The sequence below is a fragment of the Malus domestica genome, chromosome 14 (genome assembly GCF_042453785.1).
Source record: "Malus domestica chromosome 14, GDT2T_hap1".
In the NCBI taxonomy this organism is placed as follows: Eukaryota; Viridiplantae; Streptophyta; class Magnoliopsida; order Rosales; family Rosaceae; genus Malus; species Malus domestica.
The window spans coordinates 28,376,460-28,398,321 of NC_091674.1; the positions used below are offsets into that span (position 1 = coordinate 28,376,460).

The 21,862-nt window shown below is 40.8% G+C and overlaps 2 protein-coding genes and 1 long non-coding RNA gene across 5 annotated transcripts; 2 read left to right on the top strand and 1 right to left on the bottom strand.

Moving 5' to 3' along the window:
* The first annotated feature begins 874 nt into the window (after nt 1-874).
* LOC103415324 (protein NEN1-like) lies at nt 875-17,644 on the top strand. 3 transcript variants are annotated; one of them, XM_070812000.1, is made up of 7 exons: nt 875-1,375; nt 1,673-1,830; nt 2,037-2,083; nt 2,176-2,239; nt 3,053-3,420; nt 3,550-3,604; nt 8,879-9,629. In XM_070812000.1, the coding sequence occupies exons 1-7, from the start codon at nt 1,093-1,095 to the stop codon at nt 9,035-9,037; spliced, it is 1,134 nt and encodes a 377-aa protein (XP_070668101.1). In that variant the 5' UTR covers nt 875-1,092; the 3' UTR covers nt 9,038-9,629. The 3 variants fall into 3 exon arrangements, with proteins under 3 accessions (XP_070668101.1, XP_070668100.1, XP_008367554.1); XM_070811999.1 differs by lacking the exons at nt 2,176-2,239; nt 3,053-3,420; nt 3,550-3,604; nt 8,879-9,629 and adding exons at nt 16,184-16,247; nt 16,568-17,166; nt 17,297-17,644 and having other exon boundaries at nt 983-1,375; XM_008369332.4 differs by lacking the exons at nt 875-1,375; nt 1,673-1,830; nt 2,037-2,083; ... (2 more) ...; nt 3,550-3,604; nt 8,879-9,629 and adding exons at nt 15,129-15,532; nt 15,681-15,838; nt 16,046-16,092; ... (1 more) ...; nt 16,568-17,166; nt 17,297-17,644.
* LOC139191323 (uncharacterized) lies at nt 2,967-9,167 on the bottom strand. Its single transcript, XR_011575335.1, has 2 exons — nt 8,879-9,167; nt 2,967-3,604 (listed from the first exon to the last, which is right to left on the bottom strand). It is a non-coding gene; the product is annotated as an uncharacterized lncRNA (long non-coding RNA).
* Nucleotides 17,645-18,818: 1,174 nt separating the features above from the next.
* LOC103424595 (protein NEN1-like) lies at nt 18,819-21,638 on the top strand. Its single transcript, XM_029092086.2, has 6 exons — nt 18,819-19,253; nt 19,595-19,752; nt 19,947-19,993; nt 20,086-20,149; nt 20,419-21,089; nt 21,255-21,638. The coding sequence occupies exons 1-6, from the start codon at nt 18,971-18,973 to the stop codon at nt 21,487-21,489; spliced, it is 1,458 nt and encodes a 485-aa protein (XP_028947919.1). The 5' UTR covers nt 18,819-18,970; the 3' UTR covers nt 21,490-21,638.
* The last annotated feature ends 224 nt before the right edge of the window (nt 21,639-21,862 follow it).

The window sequence follows — 21,862 nt, forward strand, 5'->3', positions numbered from 1 at the left end:
ATTTTTAATATTTAATTTAATATATATATATATAATTATTATTGTTTTTAAGGGTATAAAATTGTTAAATTAATATATATAATTATTATAGTATTTTTTTAGGGTTATAAAATTATAAAATTATTAAATTTATTAAAATATTAAATTAATATATATAATTAGTGTCGCCTATAAGCGACACAAATACTTTATGTCGCTTAAAAGCGACGCTGTTTTGTTTAAAGCGTCGCCAGTATTTAAAATTATTAAAATATATGTCGGTTATAAGCGACATTAAATGTTTACGTCGGTTTAAAAGCGACGTAGACATTTTATGACGCTTATAAGCGACAGTAAATCCGACGTCATATTCCATTAGTGTCGCAACTGTCTTATGCGCCACTACATTATATTAAACCGACACCATCCACTGACACTATAAGTCCCTTTTGTAGTAGTGTTTTAAATATCAGTTGAAGCCGTTCCCGCCGACACCACGGCCTCCAGAGCTCTGCAACAACGCCTCTTCTCTCTACTACAGAGCTGCAACTCGATCAAAAAAACTCACCCAGATTCACACCCAAATAATAATTCACGGACTCACACAAAAGAAGCTACATTCTTGTTCCGATTTTATCGTTCTATGTAGCTTCTGGGTGTCTCCAAAGCTACATTCTTGCATGAAATGGGAACATCATACGGGAAAATTGAAACACATGGCAACATGTGTTAGGTTTGAGACACCGCCACCCTGATGTACCCGCTTCTCCCGACAGAAGCATGTCTTCAGCTTTCTTGGTGAGTTTTGTTGGAGTTAATAAAAACCAAAGGTTGCTTACCAAGGAAGCAAAAGCCGCATTGCATTTGCCCAACGCTTAATATTTTTGGTCACAATTTGAACACTTTATTAAAGCCGCATTGCATTTGCACAAAGCTACCTTTTTTCGTCCATCTGTGATTGGAGCTACCGCTAATATTTTTCACCAGCAAAGGAGTGTTCTTCTTTTTGGTAGCTTACCAAGGAAGCAACCCGCATTGTACATCTGCTTTAATTTGAACACTTTATAAACGAGGACTTGGGTTTTGATTTGTACACTTGAAGAATAAAAAAAAATGGCCAGTCGGAGCGAGGACCGTTGCGAAATAGCCTTCTTCGACTTGGAGACGACGATGCCGACCCGAACCGACCAGGACCTCACCATCTTGGAATTCGGGTCGATTCTCGTTTGCCCCAAGAAGCTGGTGGAGCTCGACAACTACTCCACCCTGGTCCGACCCGCCGACCCCTCCGTCATCAATTCCCTGCCCGACCGCCGCAACGGCATTACCCGCGCCGCCCTCATCGACGCCCCTTTTTTTCAAGACATCGCCGACAAGGTCTACGACATTCTCCACGGTTAGCTTCTTTCCTTTTGATTTTTGTTTTCTCAGTTTCTAACTCTGTGTTTGCCTGCCGAGAAAATTGAGGGAAAAAATTTGAACTTTTATCTTTAATTTGTATGAGTGAAGTGATAATTAACATGAAGGTTTGATTTTTATGGTTGGTTGTGTTTGGTTGCTGAGAAATGGAAGGAAAATTAGCTGAAACTAAAGTAGTTCAATTTTAATTTTTGAGGGTTGCTTTGGATTTTTCATTTCTGCGGTTGTTGCTGGTGGATAATTTGCAATTTGATTTTGTGGTTGTTGTGTATAGGACGTATATGGGCTGGTCACAACATTCTCCAGTTTGATTGTGTGCTGATTCGGCAGGCTTTCGCGCAGATTGGTCGGCCTGCACCAGAACCGAAAGATACAATCGATTCATTGGAATTCTTGAAACAGCAGTTCGGAACGAAAGCTGGTAACATGAAGGTATTTATTTTCTCTCCATCTGTTAGTAATGTAACCGGTTAGATTTTGATCCGAATCAATTATTTAAATTCTCCAAATCCATATTTAAACGACAAAATGAAATATGTAGTTTTGAGGAGGAGCAATTGTGCATTTTCTAGGTGTTGATGTATGTTACTTGTGAATGTTATCGTTGATACATACAAGACACAAATTATTTTGCGCAGATGGCCTCCCTTGCAACCTATTTCGGGCTTGGACAGCAGACACACAGGTATTTCTGCAAACCTACTTCGAGTTTAAACTAATTACTCTTGCCTTCAATTTGGTTTCCTTGAACTAATCCTTTATGTAATGGTTTGTCAGGAGTTTGGATGATGTTCGAATGAATCTGGAAGTTCTGAAATGCTGTGCGGCCGTTTTATTCTTGGTAATGATATGATTTTGATTTGTACGGAATTTCAATGTTGGATTTTAGATGGTAGTGAGGAGCTCACACGTTAGGGGTGCGGTGTTACCAGGTTAGAATGTAAATCAATAGTATGTCCTCTTCGTTTGTTTTCAATTTTGAAATATACGAGGAGGCACGATGTAGATTTAAGACTAGTCTTTCTAAAACAGTACTTGGCTCACATCCTAAAAGTTAGACCTTTTGAAGCTCAAGTTGAGCTGCTCAACTCAACAAGTATATCAATAGTAAGAACTATAGAATTATCAGAGACGGGCCATACGGCCCACTTCCAACAATACCGATATTGTCCCCAACTTGGTAATTACCACCTGCACAATTCGTCAGGTGTGGGGTTTTATCACAAAAGGCCTCGGTGTTACCAGGTTAGAATGTAAATCAATAGTATGTCCTCTTCGTTTGTTTTCAATTTTGAAATATACGAGGAGGCACGATGTAGATTTAAGACTAGTCTTTCTAAAAGAGTACTTGGCTCACATCCTCAAAGTTAGACCTTTTGAAGCTCAAGTTGAGCTGCTCAACTCAACAAGTATATCAATAGTAAGAACTATAGAATTATCAGAGACGGGCCATACGGCCCACTTCCAACAATACCGATATTGTCCCCAACTTGGTAATTACCACCTGCACAATCCGTCAGGTGTGGGGTTTTATCACAAAAGGTCTCGGTATTAGTTAGAGTGGGGTTAGGATATTTAAACTCTTCTTTTGTCATTGATACGGTCGATGTGGGACATTTCAACAAGAACTAACTATTGTCTGATCTACTCACAGGAGTCGAGCCTCCCGAACATATTCAAGAAGAATAGTTGGGAGTTTTTACAGCCAGATGAAGTTTCTATTCCTTCCATCCGTCCTACCCTTTTGATGTTGGATAATGGGAGTCTTAGGATAAAGTTGTTACACAAAGATGAAACTTTGCAGCTTTGCTGTAGGCATATGGAATTGCTGTTTGGAATCAATGAAGAGTATTTTGATCTAACTGGCCGATTGGATATTGTTTGTTTCGCATCACAAAATTTATGCGAAGTTCTTGATGCATGTGATGGCGTTGCACAAAAGTTGTCTATGGATTCTGGTAGCAGCTCCGAATGGCAGCCTGCTGTGATCCGAAGGGAGGGCTTTTATACAGTGAGATTACAGTAAGTTTTAGTCTCTCACGCACACGCGCGCACAAGAAAACACATTATTACTGCAGTCTATTGGCTACTGAGAAAGGAGATTCATCTGATCAGATATGTACTGTTTCTTTGTATAATTTGTTTTTGCAGCATACAGCACGCCACAGAGATATATCAAAAAGAGCCTTCTGGCGCCGAGCAGAGGCTCTTCTGTTGGTATATGGTCCAGCCCATGATCAATGTTCTAGATTATTCTAGTAAGCAAGAGATGAGGCTGGAGCTTGCTAGACAATTCTAGCATGTTATTAAGTTGATGGAAGAAGCTAGAGAGTACTAGCTTCCTTGGTTGCAAATGGAAAGATCTAGAAGCTACAAGTATGTGGCTAGTCTAGATTTTTCTATACTAGTTTGAAGAAGGAACTAGAAACTAGTAGAATGCCAAGCCCTCACCTATAAATATGGGTGTGATGTAACCAATAGAGAACTAAGAGTGAGTAGCAAAGGATCAAGTCCAAAGCTAGAGTTCCACTCCAAGAGTGAGAGTGAGAGTGTTCCACTACACATTGTGTGAGTGAAGTTTAGAGTGATAGAAAGTGTGTGTTATACTTTCTTGTATCCATCAAGCCTTGTCTTTGGCTTGGTAAGACTACTCTTGTTGTATTCATCTTTTTTCATATAGTGAAGATTCCTTGTTTGGTGGACGTAGGCATAAATTGCCGAACCACATAAATTCTTGGCGTCCATTTTCTACTTTACCTTGTGCATTCTCTATCTTGTAGTACCGACATTCCTAACAAGTGGTATCAGAGCCCGGTTGGCTCGTACTGCGAGATGGAAGGAAGTGACACTATGATCAAACTCACCAACTCCAATTGGGTAACATGGAAGCCAAGGATGGAGGACATTCTCTATTGCAAGGATCTGCATGAGCCAATTGAAGGAGATGCCGCTAAGCCAGAGAGCATGTCCGATGCCGAGTGGAAGAAGATGAATCGCAAGGCTATTGGCACAATTAGACAATGGGTGGACGATAGTGTTTTTCACCATGTGTCTAATGAAACCAATGCTCGCGAGTTTTGGACAAAGCTTGAGTCCTTGTTCGAGAAGAAGACTCCAGCTAAGAAAGCCTTCTTGATCAAAGAGCTCATCAATGTGAAGTACAAGGATGGTTTAAGTGTAGCAGAACACTGAACAATTTCCAGAATATCATCAACCAGTTGGCTACTATGAAAATGACGATTGAGGACGAGCTACAAGCGCTCTTGTTACTTGGATCCTTGCCAGACAGTTGGGAGACCTTTGTGGTGAGTATAAGTAACTCTGCTTCTAATGGTGTTCTTACCCTTGATAATGTTAAAAATAGCATGCTCAATGAAGAAACAAGGAGAAAGACTTCTGGCACAGATAGCAGCCAAGTATTTGTCACAGAGAACCGCGGAAGAAGCAAGAGTAGAGGGCCTAGAGGTCATGGCAGGAGTCCTAGCCAATCCAAGTCAAGGTTCAGGGGTGCATGCCACCATTGTGGCAAAGAAGGCCATATGAAGAAAAATTGTCGAGTTTGGAAGAGAGAGCAAAGGGAAGGAAACAATCAGAAGAAAGATGATACTGGCAATACCACCGCTGTCATCTGTGGTGATGTACCAGAAATATTGTCTGTTGGTGAATGTCTGCATATGGGCAACTCTGACAGAGACATTGAATGGATTTTTGATAATGGAGCTTCCTTCCATGCTACGTCCAAACGGGAGTTCTTCAGTACATACAAAGAAGGTGACTTTGGCATAGTGAAGATGGGGAATGAAAGCTATTCCAAAATTCTTGGAATTGGTGATATCTGCTTAAGAACTAATCTCGGCTGCCAATTGATGTTGAAAGATGTGAGACATATTCCTGATATACGTCTCAATCTGATATCCATCGGTACCCTTGATCGACAAGGATATTATCACCATATTGGCGAAGGAAAATTGAAGCTTACTAAAGGCTTAATGGTGGTAGCAAGAGCACGACTTTGTTGTACGTTGTACCGGTCAAATGCCAAGGTTTTGAAAGGTGAGTTGAATGCTGTGGAGGACTCATCTCTAGACTTATGGCATAAGAGGCTAGGCCACATAAGCGAGAAAGGCCTACAAGTTTTGGCAAAGAAGTCTCACATTCCTTTTGCCAAAGGTACGTCGTTAAACTCTTGTGAGCATTGTTTATTCGGAAAACAAAGAAGAGTTAGTTTTTCTGTTCCATCTACAAAGAAAGGAAATTTGTTAGATCTTGTTTATTCAGATGTGTGTGGACCCATGGAAGTCGAGTCACTTGGAAGAAATAAATATTTTGTTACTTATATTGATGATGCTTCACGAAAGGTTTGGGTGTATTTGTTGAAATCCAAAGACCAAGTGTTTCAGACATTCCAGGAGTTTCATGCCATGGTGGAGAGGGAAATTGGGAAACCTCTCAAGTGCCTTCGTAGCGACAACGGCGGTGAGTACACATCTCACCAGTTTAGAGAGTATTGTGTGAAACATGGCATACGTCATGAGAAGACGGTTCCTGGAACTCCACAACATAACGGTGTTGCTGAAAGAATGAACCGAACCATCATGGAGAAAGTCAGGTGTATGCTGAGGACTGCAAAGTTATCTAAGCAGTTCTGGGGTGAAGCTGTAAGGACAGCCTGCTATTTGATCAACCGATCTCCATCAGTACCATTAGGTCTTGATGTTCCAGAGAGAGTATGGACTGGTAATGATGTGTCTTACTCTCATCTGAAGGTGTTTGGTTGCAAAGCTTTTGTGCATGTGCCCAAAGAGCAGAGATCGAAGTTAGACTACAAAGCTACACCGTGCATCTTTCTTGGTTATGGCGGTGAAGATTTTGGTTACAGATTATGGGACCCATACCAGAAGAAGTTTATCCGAAGTAGAGACGTGGTCTTTTATGAAGAACAAACAATTGGGGATTCGGATAAAGAGGCACAACCAGATAGCGCAGTCAGAGGAGTTGATCCATTAGCTTCAGATGAAGAAAGTCACGATGACATCCCTGAAGCAACTGCCAATGAAGTGCCTGCAGAATCAGATAATGCTGATCAAGAGGAGCCTGATCAAGATGTGCCAGACCATGAGATTGCTGATCAGGGGGAGCCTAGTCAAGAAGAGCAGATTCAAGGAGAATCCAATCAGGGGGAGCCTCTAGCCCCGCAAGAGAATGAAGATCAGGTCAGAAGATCCAGCAGAAGTCGAAGACCGTCTACCAAGTATTCTTCATCAGAGTATATCATGTTGACTAATTATGGAGAGCCTGAAACTTATGAAGAGGCCAGAGCTCATAATGACAGTGATAAATGGATGAAGGCAATGGAGTCAGAGATGGATTCCTTATCAAAGAATGATACCTATGAGCTGGTGGAGCTTCCAAAGGGCAGAAAAGCATTGAAAAACAAGTGGGTGTTCAAATTGAAAAAGGACGACAACATGACAAGGTACAAGGCTCGTTTGGTTGTCAAAGGTTTTGGTCAAAAGAAAGGAGTTGACTTTGATGAGATTTTCTCACCGGTGGTGAAGATGACTTCCATTCGAGTTATCCTTGGTATGGCAGCAAGCATGGATCTTGAGCTCGAGCAGTTAGATGTTAAAACTGCATTTCTCCACGGCAATTTAGAAGAGGAGATATACATGGAGCAACCCAAAGGCTTTGAAGTCAAAGGTAAAGAAAATTTGGTGTGCAAGCTCAAGAAAAGTTTATATGGTCTTAAGCAGGCTCCGAGACAGTGGAATAAGAAGTTCAACTCATTCATGGTGAGTAATGGGTACAAGAGAACTCATGCTGACTCTTGTGTCTATATCAAACAATTTTCTGGAGGTACATTCATCATCTTATTGCTTTATGTTGATGACATGTTGATTGTCGGACAAGATGCTTCTATGATTAAAAAGCTCAAAGAAGAGTTATCTAAGTCCTTTGACATGAAGGACTTAGGGCCAGCCAAGCAGATTTTGGGCATGGAGATAATTCGTGACAGAAAATCCAAGAAGTTGTGGCTGTCACAAGAAAAGTATGTTGAACGGGTGCTTGAAAGGTTCAACATGAAAGCAGCCAAACCGGTAAGCTCACCTTTAGCCAATCATATCAAGTTGAGCAAAGAGTCGTGTCCAAAAACATATGAAGAAAAGGAGAAAATGGCAGTTGTTCCCTACTCTTCAGCAGTAGGAAGTATCATGTATGCAATGGTGTGCACACGACCAGATATTGCTCATGCAGTAGGTGTGGTGAGCAGGTTTCTCTCTAATCCAGGGAAGGACCACTGGGAAGCCGTTAAGTGGATTCTCAGATATTTGAAGGGGACTTCTAAGATGTGCTTGTGCTTTGGCGGTTCCAAACCAATCTTGGAAGGATTTACAGATGCTGACATGGGAGGTGACCTGGATGGTAGAAAATCTACATCTGGGTACTTGTTCACTTTTGCCGGGGGAGCCGTGTCTTGGCAATCCAAGTTGCAAAAGTGTGTTGCTTTGTCCACAACCGAGGCTGAATACATAGCCGCTACAGAAGCATGCAAGGAGTTGTTGTGGCTGAAGCAGTTTCTCCAAGAGTTGGGTTTGAAGCAAAGTGATTATGGCATTTATTGTGATAGTCAGAGTGCTCTGGACTTGAGCAAGAACACTACATATCATTCACGCACTAAGCACATTGATATTCGTTATCACTGGATTAGAGACGCTATCGAGAACAAGTTGCTGCAGCTGAAGAAGATTCATACCGATAATAATTCTTCAGACATGTTGACAAAGGTAGTCACAAAATCAAAGTTGGAATTCTGCATTAAAGCTGCTGGGATGAACTCCAGGTAACTTGGAGTCATGATCGGAATTCCTCCCTCATGGACTGAAGGGGGAGATTGTTGGTATATGGTCCAGCCCATGATCAATGTTCTAGATTATTCTAGTAAGCAAGAGATGAGGCTGGAGCTTGCTAGACAATTCTAGCATGTTATTAAGTTGATGGAAGAAGCTAGAGAGTACTAGCTTCCTTGGTTGCAAATGGAAAGATCTAGAAGCTACAAGTATGTGGCTAGTCTAGATTTTTCTATACTAGAGGTTTGAAGAAGGAACTAGAAACTAGTAGAATGCCAAGCCCTCACCTATAAATATGGGTGTGATGTAACCAATAGAGAACTAAGAGTGAGTAGCAAAGGATCAAGTCCAAAGCTAGAGTTCCACTCCAAGAGTGAGAGTGAGAGTGTTCCACTACACATTGTGTGAGTGAAGTTTAGAGTGATAGAAAGTGTGTGTTATACTTTCTTGTATCCATCAAGCCTTGTCTTTGGCTTGGTAAGACTACTCTTGTTGTATTCATCTTTTTTCATATAGTGAAGATTCCTTGTTTGGTGGACGTAGGCATAAATTGCCGAACCACATAAATTCTTGGCGTCCATTTTCTACTTTACCTTGTGCATTCTCTATCTTGTAGTACCGACATTCCTAACATCTTCTTCACCGAGTTTGATGCTTCAGAACTTAGCACCCTTTTCAAACCGCGGACTTTTATCGATGCATTCTTCTCCTTGGAACCGTATGACTGTCAGTATCAGCAGATGGCAGGCATTAAGTCGGTGGCAAAGAAATTGATTCTTCTTTCCAATTGATGGATGAATTTGTATCTTTGATTTATTTGATGGGGGGAGGGGGAAGTTGCTCTGTAAAATAGTTGTTCAATTCTATAAACAAAAGTGGAAATTGTTGAAGATCAACACCAGCCCAATTGGTTTGAATTCTAGAGAATTCTAGCAATGGCCGGTGTATGTATATTAAACTAGAAACTTCTAGCAACATGTAAGTCGGTGGGTGTGTTTGTAATTAGAATGTACTAGAAACTAGGAAAACATAAGGCCAATTAGGAAAGCATGTCGGTGGCAGTGCATGATCACTAGCTAGAAAGATCTAGCTATTTGTACAATTGTGTGGCCATTATGTAATGCCCATGTCGGTGGGCAAAGGGAAAGTCGGTGAATACGACCTATAAATAGGTGGGTGTGTGTGTGTGTATTGAAATGTAACAAACAACCAACAAGAAATCAAGAAGGCAACTAAGTGAGAGTGAGAAGCAAGAATAGTCTTGTGAGGAGTGTGAGTGGTCTAGAGGTTGTCTCTAGAAAGTGAGTGACTGTCATCGCTTCTAAAGTTGTATCCTTGTGAGTGTTGTAATATTTTGTGTGTGTAATACAAGTAATTTGTTTACTTGTGTTGTCTCTCCAACACTTGTGTTAGAGTTGTGTACTCTAAGTTTTTCCTCAACAATTGGTATCAGAGCGGTATGATCATGGACCATCTCTAGTGAAGTTTTTGAGAATCGTGAGAAGTTTAGTACTTCACAAGATTATTCGTTAATCTTGTTCGGCTTATCGAAGTTTTGCCGACACGATGAGAGATCTTTAAGTTGTTGGAGGAATCAAGAAGTTGAACAACAAAAATTACAACAGATGGGCGACGTGTATGGATTCTTACCTACAAGGCCAAGATCTTTGGGATGTCGTCGGCGGTAATGAAGTTACGTAGCCGGAAGAAGACACCAGCGATGCTCTGCAGAAGTGGAAGATCAAGGCAAGGAAAGCCATGTTCGCCCTAAAAACCACAGTTGAGGATGACATGTTGGAGCACATACGGAAGACCAAGACACCGAAAGAAGCATGGGACATCTTCGCCACACTCTTTTCAAAGAGGAATGATACAAGACTATAGTTTCTCGAGAATGAGTTGTTATCGATGGCCCAACAAGACATGAAGATTGCCGAATATTTCCACAAGGTAAAGTCTATTTGCCGTGAAATTTCTGAGTTAGATCCTAGTGCTGCCATTGTAGAATCCAGGATAAAAAGAATAATTATCCATGGATTGAGACCCGAATATCGAGGCTTCGTTGCCGCTGTACAAGGATGGCCGATGCAACCATCACTTGTTGAGTTTGAGAATTTGCTTACCGATCAAAAAGCTTTGGCAAAGCAAATGGGAGGGGTCTCGTTAAGAGGTGAAGAGGAAGCACTCTACACCAAAAGTAAAGGCAGCTTTAAGCAACATGTTAGTGGTGGATCTAAAAGAAATGGTGATAAGGAAAAAGGTCATCAAGGAGGAGGGAGTTCTCGACTAGGAGGAGCTCCAAAGTTTCACGGCAACTATGGTCAGTCCCAAAATAATAAAAGGTTTAAGGGCAAGTGCTACAATTGTGGTAAAAAGGGTCACATGGCAAAGGATTACTGGTTCAAAAGGCCTACAGAAAGTAATGTCGCCTACTCAGAGAAGAAAAGTGAGGATGACTGGGACGTCGTTGCGTCTCTAGCTATGGATGAAGAATGGGACGCAGAAGCATCATCTTGTTGGTGCTCAGAAAATAAGGCGTTGCTCGATTCGAAATAGATTGAGGATACGTTGCAGGGGAAACTGGGAGACCAAGTTGCCTAAATCCAATCAAGTCCAGATGAGTTTGAAGATTTATTTGCTGGAGACGATGTCGAGCAAGAAGTACCCAAGAGCCTTTAGCAAACTGGTGTGTATCAACAACTAGGAGAAGTTAGACATAGTGAAGTGGAAGAATCAATTCCACAATCACAACTAAGGAGGTCAACAAGAGTACAAAAGCCAAATCATAAATATGTCAATGCTGTTATAGTTGATGAAGCAGTAAAAGAACCTAAGACGTTTGAAGATGCATCACAAAGTTCTGAATGGGTAAGAGCTATGGAAGAAGAAATCAATGCGCTTAAGCAGAATCAGACATGGGATTTGGTGCCAAAGCCAAGGGATGTGAAACCCATATCCTGCAAATGGGTGTACAAGATAAAGCGTCGTCTTGATGGTTCAGTTGAAAGGTACAAGGCTCGGTTAGTGACCCGAGGCTTCTCTCAGCAGTATGGACTAGACTATGATGAAACGTTTAGTCCAGTAGCAAAGCTTACTACTGTACGAGTCCTACTTGCACTTACAGCTAACAAAGATTGGAATCTATACCAGATGGATGTGAAGAATGCTTTCTTGCATGGAGAGTTAGATCGGGAGATCTACATGATGTAGCCAATGGGCTTTAAAAGCAAAGCTCATCCTGAGTACGTGCAAGTTAAGGAAAGCACTTTACGGTTTGAAACAAGCACCAAAAGCGTGGTACAGTAAGATTGCAGAGTTTCTCACACAAAGTGGTTACTCAGTGGTGCATGCAGATTCCAGCTTGTTCGTTAAAGCTAATGGAGGAAAGTTAGCTGTCATACTAGTGTACGTGGATGACCTAATCATCACAAGCGATGATGAGGCAAAAATTCGTCGAAAAAAGGAGAATTTGTTAGTTCGGTTCAAGATGAAAAAACTTGAACAACTCAAGCACTTTCTTGGATTAGAGGTTGATCGCACACAAGAAGGGATATTTTTGTGTCAGCAAAAGTATGCAAAAGACTTGTTGCAAAAGTTTGGGATGCTTGAATGCAAGCCAATCTCAACACCGGTGGAACCTAATGCCAAGATGTGTGCACATGAAGGCAGAGGCTTGGAAGATGCAACAATGTATCAACAATTGGTAGGTAGTCTAATCTACTTGACTCTGACTCGACCTGACATTTCTTATGCAGTTAGTGTGATGAGTCAATATATGCAAAATCCAAAGAAACTTCATCTAGAAGCGGTTCGACGAATATTGAGATATGTAAATAGTACAATTGACTATGGTCTTTTGTACAAGAAAGGTGAAGACGGTAAGTTGGTTGGCTATTGTGACGTAGACTTTGCAGGAGATCATGACACCAAGAGATCGACCACTGGGTATGTCTTCAAAATTAGTTATGGAGTAGTTTCGTGGTGCAGTAAGAGACAACCAATGGTGTCTTTGTCAACCACAGAAATAGAGTATAGAGTAGCAGCAATGGAAGCTCAAGAGAATGCATGGCTGGTACAGTTGATGAGTGATCTACATCAACCAGTAGATTATCCAGCACCATTGTACTGTGATAACCAATCAACAATTTGCTTGGCGAAAAATCCAGTCTTTCATGCAAGAACTAAACATGTAGAGGTACACTATCATTTCATTAGAGAGAAGGTCTTGCAAGAAGAGATTGAGATGAGACAAATCAATACAGATGAACAAGTTGTGGACTTGTTCACTAAAGGTTTGAGTACCGGCAAGTTTGAAAAGTTTCGTCGTTAACTTAGACTGAAGGAAAGAATGAGTTGGTGTTGAGGGGGAGTGTTAAAGATCAACACCAGCCCAATTGGTTTGAATTCTAGAGAATTCTAGCAATGGCCGGTGTATGTATATTAAACTAGAAACTTCTAGCAACATGTAAGTCGGTGGGTGTGTTTGTAATTAGAATGTACTAGAAACTAGGAAAACATAAGGCCAATTAGGAAAACATGTCGGTGGCAGTGCATGATCACTAGCTAGAAAGATCTAGCTATTTGTACAATTGTGTGGCCATTATGCAATGCCCATGTTGGTGGGCAAAGGGAAAGTCGGTGAATACCACCTGTAAATAAGTGGGTGTGTGTGTGTGTGTGTGTGTGTATTGAAATGTAACAAACAACCAACAAGAAATCAAGAAGGCAACCAAGTGAGAGTGAGAAACAAAAATAGTCTTGTGAGGAGTGTGAGTGGTCTAGAGTTTGTCTCTAGAAAGTGAGTGAGTGTCATTGCTTCTAAAGTTGTATCCTTGTGAGTGTTGTAATATTTTGTGTGTGTAATACAAGTAATTTGTTTACTTGTGTTGTCTCTCCAACACTTGTGTTAGAGTTGTGTACTATAAGTTTTTTCCTCAACAGAAATCAGGGGATGATGATAGTTGTGACATGTAATTACGGCATCTCTGATTTATTATTACAAAAATGGTTTTCGAACTCTTCTTTTCTTCTCGTGCGCTCATTCGTTTTGTCTTAGCCTTTGAATTCAACCAATTGTACCGTGTTCCTGACACATTGAAGAATCTCTCGATAATTGAAACTACAATGACTGAAGTGGAACATCCTCAAATTAGAACATTTTGGTGTTGCTAATTCGTAAAGCCAAAACAACGTCGTGGCCTCCTTTATAGTGTTATTTCCGTTCCTGGTGCAACAGTAGCATGGTCTATAAGAATCCTATGTGGACTCAACTAGTTAAAGATAAAGGAGAAATAATATGCTGGTAATACAAATTAATAAGAGTTTGGATACGTGGAAAGCTACATCATATAATGAGGGTTATACTTTCATCGTGCATTTGAAAGGAAGCACTAATCACAACCTTCTCTACACGATTGAGATTTGAAGCAACGGGAAAATAACCAACCCTCCACGATAGATGGGAGTTGGCTGTCATTGCTTCTATAAGTGCAAGAGTTCCCTGCTCACAGAGAAATACGTTCTGCAATTAGGGTTCTATCACCATTGGAACATAAGGTCTTGAGTGAGTAGAAGAATTCTTGAGTGTGTTAACAATAACCATGGCTGCACTAGGTAAGTCTTTCTTATCTAATTTCAAATCGTGACCTAGTATGCATGGTAATAACTAAGTTTATTCCAACATTTGGTATCAGAGCCTAGTTAGCAAGCCTTAGATCCGATGAATTAATAAGAAATCCTAATGCTTTAAGAACGTATAAAATTTGTATGGTGATTGCTGCAGTTTATTTCCTTTTATCGTGAGCACTATAACTCTTCCACTAATATGTATTTCTCTTCTCTGTGTTTGTGTTGGTTGGTGGAGTAGGGTTTTTTTTTTTTTTTTTTTTTTTTTGTTGGATCTTTTGAATTGGAGCTTCAAATTCCATCGTGCATGGGTGGTTCAAGCATGTTGCCCAATCTGAAATTCTCACTCTCTCAGTCTGCTCGATGGTGTCTTGGTTTTGTTGATGCTTGATTGAAGGAATGGATAATCATGCTATTTTTACCATTGGGCAAATGTTTATTAAATCTTTAGCACAGTGGGATTTTATGGAAATTTTGGTATAGGAAAGGATGCATGTAGTGATTCAATTTTGGTATGGAAATTTTGCTATTTCAACAACGGCTCTTCTCTCTGCTACAGAGCTGCAACTCGATAAAAAAAAACTCACCCAGATTGACACCCAAATAACAATTCACGAACTCACACAAAAAAGCTACATTCTTGTTCAGATTTTATCGTTCTATGTAGCTTCTGGGTGTCTCCAAAGTTCCAAACCAGACATATCAGATGTGCTTTTCTATGCATAATAGGAAAAGAGCAAGTCCTCAGCTTTCCTAAGACTTGAATCATTCTTAGCTGCTGAAGGGTATATCAGACGGAAGCTGGACGGACTTGCATGAAACGGGAACATCATGCGGGAAAATTGAAACACATGGCGACATGTGTTAGGTTTGAGACACCGCCACCTTGATGTACCACTTCTCCCGACAGAAGCATGTCTTCAGCTTTCTTGGTGAGTTTTGTTGGAGTTATATTAATAAAAACCAAAGGTAGCTGACCATGGAAGCAAAAGCCGCATTACATTTGCCCAACGCTTTATATTTTTGGTAAAATTTGAACACTTTATTAAAGCCAAAGCTACCTTTTTTGTCCATCTGTGATTGGAGCTGCTGCTAATATTTTTTCACCAGCAAAGTAGTGTTCTTCTTCTTGGTAGCTTACCAAGGAAGCAACCCCGCATTGTACATCTACTTTAATTTGAGCACCATAAACGAGCGGGGACTTGGGTTTTGATTTGAACACTTTATAAACGAGCAAGGACTTGGGTTTTGATTTGAACACTTTATAAATGAGCGGACTTAGGTTTGATTCGAACACTTTATAAACGAGTGGGAACTTGAGTTTTAATTTGAACATTCTATAAACGAGCAGAGACTTGGGTTTTGATTTGCACACTTGAAGAAAAAAAAAATGGCCAGTCGGAGCGAGGACCGGTGCGAAATAGCCTTCTTCGACTTGGAGACGACGAGGCCGACCGACCGCACCATCTTGGAATTCGGGTCGATTCTCGTTTGCCCCAGGACGCTGGTGGAGCTCGACAACTACTCCACCCTGGTCCGACCCGCCGACCTCTCCGTCATCAGTTCCCTGCCCGACCGCCGCAACGGCATTACCCGCGCCGCCCTCGTCGACGCCCCTTTTTTTCAGGACATCGCCGACAGGGTCTACGACATTCTCCACGGTTAGCTTTAATTTGAACTTTTATCTTTCATTTGTATGAGTGAAGTGATAATTAACATGAAGGTTTGATTTTTATGGTTGGTTGTGTTTGGTTGCTGAGAAATGGAAGGAAAATTAGCTGAAAGTACTAAAGTAGTTACAATGTATAGGACGTATATGGGCTGGTCACTACATTCTGAAGTTTGATTGTGAGCGGATTCGGGAGGCTTTCGCGCAGATTGGTCGGCGTGCACCAGAACCGAAAGATACAATCGATTCATGGGAATTATTGAGACAGACGTTCGGAAGGAGAGCTGGTGACATGAAGGTATTTATTTTCTCTTCATCTGTTAGTAAATGTCACCAGTTAGATTTTGATCCGAATCAATTCTTTAAATTCTCCAAATCCATATTTAAAGGACAAAATGAAATATGTAGTTTTGAGGAGGAGCAGTTTTGCAGTTTCTACGTGTTGATGTATGTTACTTGTGAATGTTTTCGTTGATACATACATGACACAAATAATTTTGCGCAGATGGCCTCCCTTGCAACCTATTTCGGGCTTGGACAGCAGACACACAGGTGTTTCTGCAAACCTGCTTCGAGTTTAAACTAATTACTCTTGCCTCAATTTGGTTTCCTTGCACTAATCCTTCATGTAATGGTTTGTCAGGAGTTTGGATGATGTTCGAATGAATCTGGAAGTTCTGAAATGCTGTGCGGCCGTTTTATTCATGGTAATGATATGATTTTGAAGGAATGGTGAACCCATAAATTTATACGGAATTTCATGTGTTGGATTTTAGATGGTAGTGAGGAGCTCACACGCGAGGGGTGCGGTGTTACCATGTTAGAATATAAATCAATAGTATGTCCTCTTCGTTTGTTTTCAATTTTGAAATATACGAGGAGGCGCGACGTAGACTTAAGACTAGTCTTTCTAAAACAGTACTTGGCTCACATCCTCAAAGTTAGACCTTTTGAAGCTCAACTTGAGCTGCTCAACTCAACAAGTATATCAATAGTAAGAACTAACTATTGTCTGATCTACTCACAGGAGTCGAGCCTCCCGGACATATTCAAGAAGAATAGTTGGGTTCCTTCAAATGCTAACACAAGAATTTGTAGTGAAAACACCGAACGAGTCTCTAATCTGGTTGAATCTAGCACAGCTCGACCATATGCCTTTGACATGGACCCGCTTCGCGATGAAGTGATGCAAGAGCAGAATCAGCCAGACAACGCCATGGTAGAAATGCCTATGCAAAAGTCTGTTGAGAGTTCTTCCTCTTTCGCTGCATCGGGGAGTTCCCATGGCACTATGGAGTTTTTACAGCCAGATGAAGTTTCTATTCCTTCTATCCGTGCTACCCTTGTTCCGTCGTATAATCGGAGTCAGAGGATAAAGTTGTTACACAAAGATGAAACTTTGCAGCTTTGCTATAGGCATATGGAATTGCGGTTTGGAATCAGCGGAAAGTATTCTGATCAAGATGGCCGTCCACTATTGGATATTGTTTGTTACGCATCACAAAATTTGTGCAAAGTTCTTGATGCATGTGATGGCGTTGTACAAAAGTTTAAGGATTCTGGTAGCAGCTCCGAATGGAAGCCTGCTGTGATCCAAAAGGACCGTACTTATACAGTGAAATTACAGTTAAGTTTTAGCCTCTCACGCACACATGCGCACAAGAAAACACATTATTACTGCAGTCTATTGGCTACTGAGAAAGGAGATTCATCTGATCAGATATGTACTGTTTCTTTGTATAATTTGTTTTTGCAGCATACAGCACACCACAGAGATATATCAAAAAGAGCCTTGTGGCGCAGAGCAGAGGCTCGTCACCAAGTTTGATGCTTCAGAACTTAGCACCCACTTAAAACCGCGGACTTTTGTCGATGCATTCTTCTCCTTGGAACCGTATGACTATCAGCAGAGTGCAGGCATTAGGTGGGTGGCAAAGAAATTGATTCTTCTTCCCAATTGATGGAGGAATTTGTATCTGTAAAATAGTTGTTCAATTTTATAAACAAAAGTGGGAATCAGGGGATGCTGATGGTTGTGACATGTAATTGCAGCATCTCTGATTTATTGTATCTACAATTTATTATTATAGAAATGGTTTTCGCACTTTTTTTGTCTCCTCGTGCCCTCCCTTGCTTTCGTCTTAGCCTTTGAATTCAATTAATTGTATTATTACACTTGGTGTACGAGCCATGTTTTCGATGCACTGAAGAATCTTTCAACATTTGAAACTACAATGCCTGAAGTGCAACAATTGCGCGGTCAAGTTAGTTACTTATGCTTTCACAAAACAAAGGCTTTAAAATGTCAGTTGAAGCCGTTCCCGCCAACCCCACAGCCTCCAGAGCTCTGCAACAACGCCTCTTCTCTCTACTTCAGATAACAATTCACGGACTCACACAAAAAAGCTACATTCTTGTTCGGATTTTATCGTTCTATGTAGCTTCCGGGTATCTCAATCACGCCCGGAAAGTTTTCGAAAACGTCGAAAACCCAAGTACGACAGGTGTGGAACCAGATGATCAGAGGCCAACCAGACAGAAACGCTGCACATGGAGACGTGTGATAGGTTTGAAGGGTAAATCAGACAGAATCTGAAAGGACTTGCATGAAACGAGAACACCGTGTGGGAAAATTAAAAACACTTCGTCTTCAAGTTTAGTTGGACTTGATCACACAGTAGACGTGGGAGATGGGGACAAGGCTCCGTGTGGGTTTGCTGCTATTAGGGTTTTGTTTGAATCTTTGGTCACACGCCATGGCAAGGAATTATACCAAATATACATTCCCACATTGGCATATTCCTGTCATTCGTGCAGGCAACAAAAAGCTTTTTGTTGTTACGTACAAACAACCTGTCATTCATGCAGTCAAGTCAAAGCTTTTTGTTGTTACGTACAAATCGCATATACGCAATCTGCCGCATATTTATAATCGTCGAAGCAAAAGGTTCTATACACGTGTCAAATTTTGATTTGTCTGCAAAGAGAAATCACCTGTATCCTACACAAAAAAATCTCTTGAATACGTGTGATCCTTCAAAATAGACTTGACAATTTATTGCACAAGCCGTAAACCTAACACGAAATGAAGTGAAAATAACAGGTTTCAAGTAAATCCGTTAATAAATCGGATCGTTATCGTGCATTAAGAACTTGTTAACGAATTGGACTGTTAAAATTAGACCGTTATCGGATCATCTGTAAAGAATCCAATCAAATATAATTTGTCAAATCAAAATATTAAACATGATAATTTCTTGCATAACTCGTTAACAAACACGACAAACATTATCCGTTTACCGGGTCTACTTCAATCGGACACAAGACTTTCTCGTGTGGTCACTTCTTACATTTGGCCAAGGAAGCAGACGCCGCATTGTACAACTGCTTTATATACGAGCGGGGATTTGGACACTTGAACACACAAAAAATGGCGACTCGGAGCGAGGACCGGTTTGAAATAGCCTTCTTCGACGTGGAGACGACGGTGCCGACCCGACCCGGACAGGGCTTCAACATCTTGGAATTCGGGTCGATTCTCGTTTGCCCTAGGAAGCTGGTGGAGCTCGAGAGCTACTCCACCCTGATTCGACCCGCCGACCTCTCCGCCATCGATTCCCTGTCCGTCCGTTGCAACGGCATTACCCGCGACGCCGTCATTGCCGCCCCTTCTTTTGAAGACATCGCCGATAGGGTCTACGACATTCTCCACGGTTAGCTCCTTTCCTTTTAATTTTTGTTTTCTCAGTTTCTAACTTTGTTTGGCTGCCGAGTAAATTGAGGGAAAAATTGGGACTTTTATCTTTAGTTTTGTACGAATGAAGTGATAGTTAACGTGAAGGTTTGATTTTTATGGATGATTGTGTGTTTGGTTGCTGAGAAATCGAAGGAAAATTAGCTGAAACTAAACTAGCTCAGTTTTAATTTTTGAGTGTTGCTTTGGATTTTTCATTTCTGTGGTTGTTGTTGGTGGATAATTTTGAGATCCATTTTTCGATACGGCATGAAAACTTATTCGATGAGTGAAATTTGATTTTGCGGTTGTTGTGTATAGAACGTATATGGGCTGGTCACAACATTCTGAGGTTTGATTGTTATCGGATTCGGGAGGCTTTCGCACGCATTGGTCGGCCTGCGCCAGAACCGAAAGGTACCATTGATTCGTTGGCATTGTTGACACAGCGGTTCGGAAGGAGAGCTGGTAACATGAAGGTATTTATTTTCTCTCCATCTGTTGGTAAATGTTACCGGTTAGATTTTGATCCGAATAAGTTCTTTAAATTAAGGGGCAAAATGAAATATGTGGTTTTGAGGAGGAGGAGCATTTGTGCAGTTTCTAGGTGTTGATGTATGTTACTTGTGAATGTTATCATTGATACATACATGACACAAATTATTTTGCGCAGATGGCCTCCCTTGCAACCTATTTCGGGCTTGGACAGCAGACACACAGGTATTTCTGCAATCCTACTTCGAGTTTAAACTAATTACTCTTGCCTTCAATTTGGTTTCCTTGAACTAATCTTTTATGTAATGGATTGTCAGGAGTTTGGATGATGTTCGAATGAATCTTGAAGTTCTGAAGTATTGTGCAACCGTGTTACTCTTGGTAATGATATGATTTTGAAAGGATGGTGAACCCATTCTTGAATAATAAAGCATTTATATGAAATCTCATGTGATGGTTTTTTAATGGTAGTGTAGGGCGGGGTGTTACCATGTTAGAATATAAATCAATAGTATTTCCTTCCTTTTTTCCCTTTGTTTTTTCAAATTTGAAATGTATGAGGCGTAAGACGTAAGACCAGTCTTTCTAAAACAGTACTTGGCTCAACAGAATATTTCAATAGAACTAACTATAGTCTGATCTACTCACAGGAGTCGAGCCTCCCAGACATATTCACAGAGAATAGTTGGGTTTCTCCAAATGCTACCACAAGAAGTCGTAGTGATGGGAAATCATCTTCTACAAATCAAATAACAGGGGACAATCATCCAATAACATCTCTTAGGACTACCAAAGAAGTCTCTAATCTGGTTGAATCTAGCACAGCTCGACCAGATCCCTTTGACATGGGCCCACTTAGCAATGAAGTGATGAAAGAGGTGAATCAGCCAGATATCGCCATGGTAGAAATACCTGTGCAAGAGTCTGTTGAGAGTTCTTCCCATTTGGCTGCATTGGGGAGTTCCAATGGCACTATGGAGTTTTTGCAGCCTGATGAAATTTCTATTCCTTCAATCTGTGCTTCCCTTGTTCTGTTGTATCATGGGCGTCAGAGGATAAAGTTGTTACACAAAGATGTAAGTTTGCAGCTTTGCTGTAGGCATATGAAATTGCGGTTTGGGATCAATGAAAAGTTTTTTGATCATGCTGGCCAGCCACGATTGAATATTGTTTGTTACGCATCACAAAATTTGTGCAAAGTTCTTGATGCATGTGATGGCATTGCACAAAAGTTGTCTATGGATTCCGGTAGCAGCTCCGAATGGAGGCCTGTAGTGATCCGAAAAGAGGGTTTCAATAACTATCCTACAGTGAGATTACAGTAAGTTTTAGTCTCTCTCTCTCTCTCTCTCTCTCTCTCTCTCTCTCACACACACACACACACACACACACACACGAAACACATTATTCCTGCAGTCTATTGGCTACTGAGAAAGAATATTCATCTGATTAGATGTACTTTTTTGTGTATAATTTGTTTTTGCAGCATACAGACAGCAGTATGTGGGGATATTGCAATATACGCCACAGAGATATATCAAAAAGAACCTTCTGGCGCCGAGGAGAGGCTCATCTTCACCAAGTTTGATGCTTCAGCACTTAGCACCCTTTTCAAACCGCAGACTTTTATGGATGCGTTCTTCTCCTTGGATCCGTATGACCATCAGGAGAGTGCAGGCATTAGGTTGGTGGCAAAGAAATTGATTCTTCATTCCAATTGATGGATGAATTTGGATCTCTGATTTATTTGACGGGGGAAGTTGCTCTGTAAATATGACATGTAAATATGACAAGTAGATTGACATATTCAGGATGATAGTTGTGACGTGTAATTGCAGTTTGTGTTAATGTTAATTCTTTCTTATTAAAATTCTGTGCTACCATATATGTTCTTTGACTATGCACTCTGATCAAATCAATTTATTAGAACCAAGTTATTATTACAGTTTTCGCACTTCCCTTTTCTACTCATGCTCCTTCCTTTTGTCCTAGCCTTTGAATTCAATAAATCAAATTAGATCAGACAACTGATACACCGAGAAAGAGAAAACGAGAGTGTGAAAATCACTACGGTAAACAATTCGAAAAGGAAAC

Coding starts and splice junctions, on each gene's coding strand:
- LOC103415324 (XM_070811999.1), top strand. CDS start 1,093: ATGGCCAGTCGGAGCGAGGACCGTTGCGAAATAGCCTTCTTCGACTTG. Junction 1,376..1,672: donor GGTCTACGACATTCTCCACG/GTTAGCTTCTTT, acceptor TGTTGTGTATAG/GACGTATATGGGCTGGTCAC. Junction 2,084..16,183: donor CTTGGACAGCAGACACACAG/GTATTTCTGCAA, acceptor ATGGTTTGTCAG/GAGTTTGGATGATGTTCGAA.
- LOC103424595 (XM_029092086.2), top strand. CDS start 18,971: ATGGCGACTCGGAGCGAGGACCGGTTTGAAATAGCCTTCTTCGACGTG. Junction 19,254..19,594: donor GGTCTACGACATTCTCCACG/GTTAGCTCCTTT, acceptor TGTTGTGTATAG/AACGTATATGGGCTGGTCAC. Junction 21,090..21,254: donor TATCCTACAGTGAGATTACA/GTAAGTTTTAGT, acceptor TTGTTTTTGCAG/CATACAGACAGCAGTATGTG.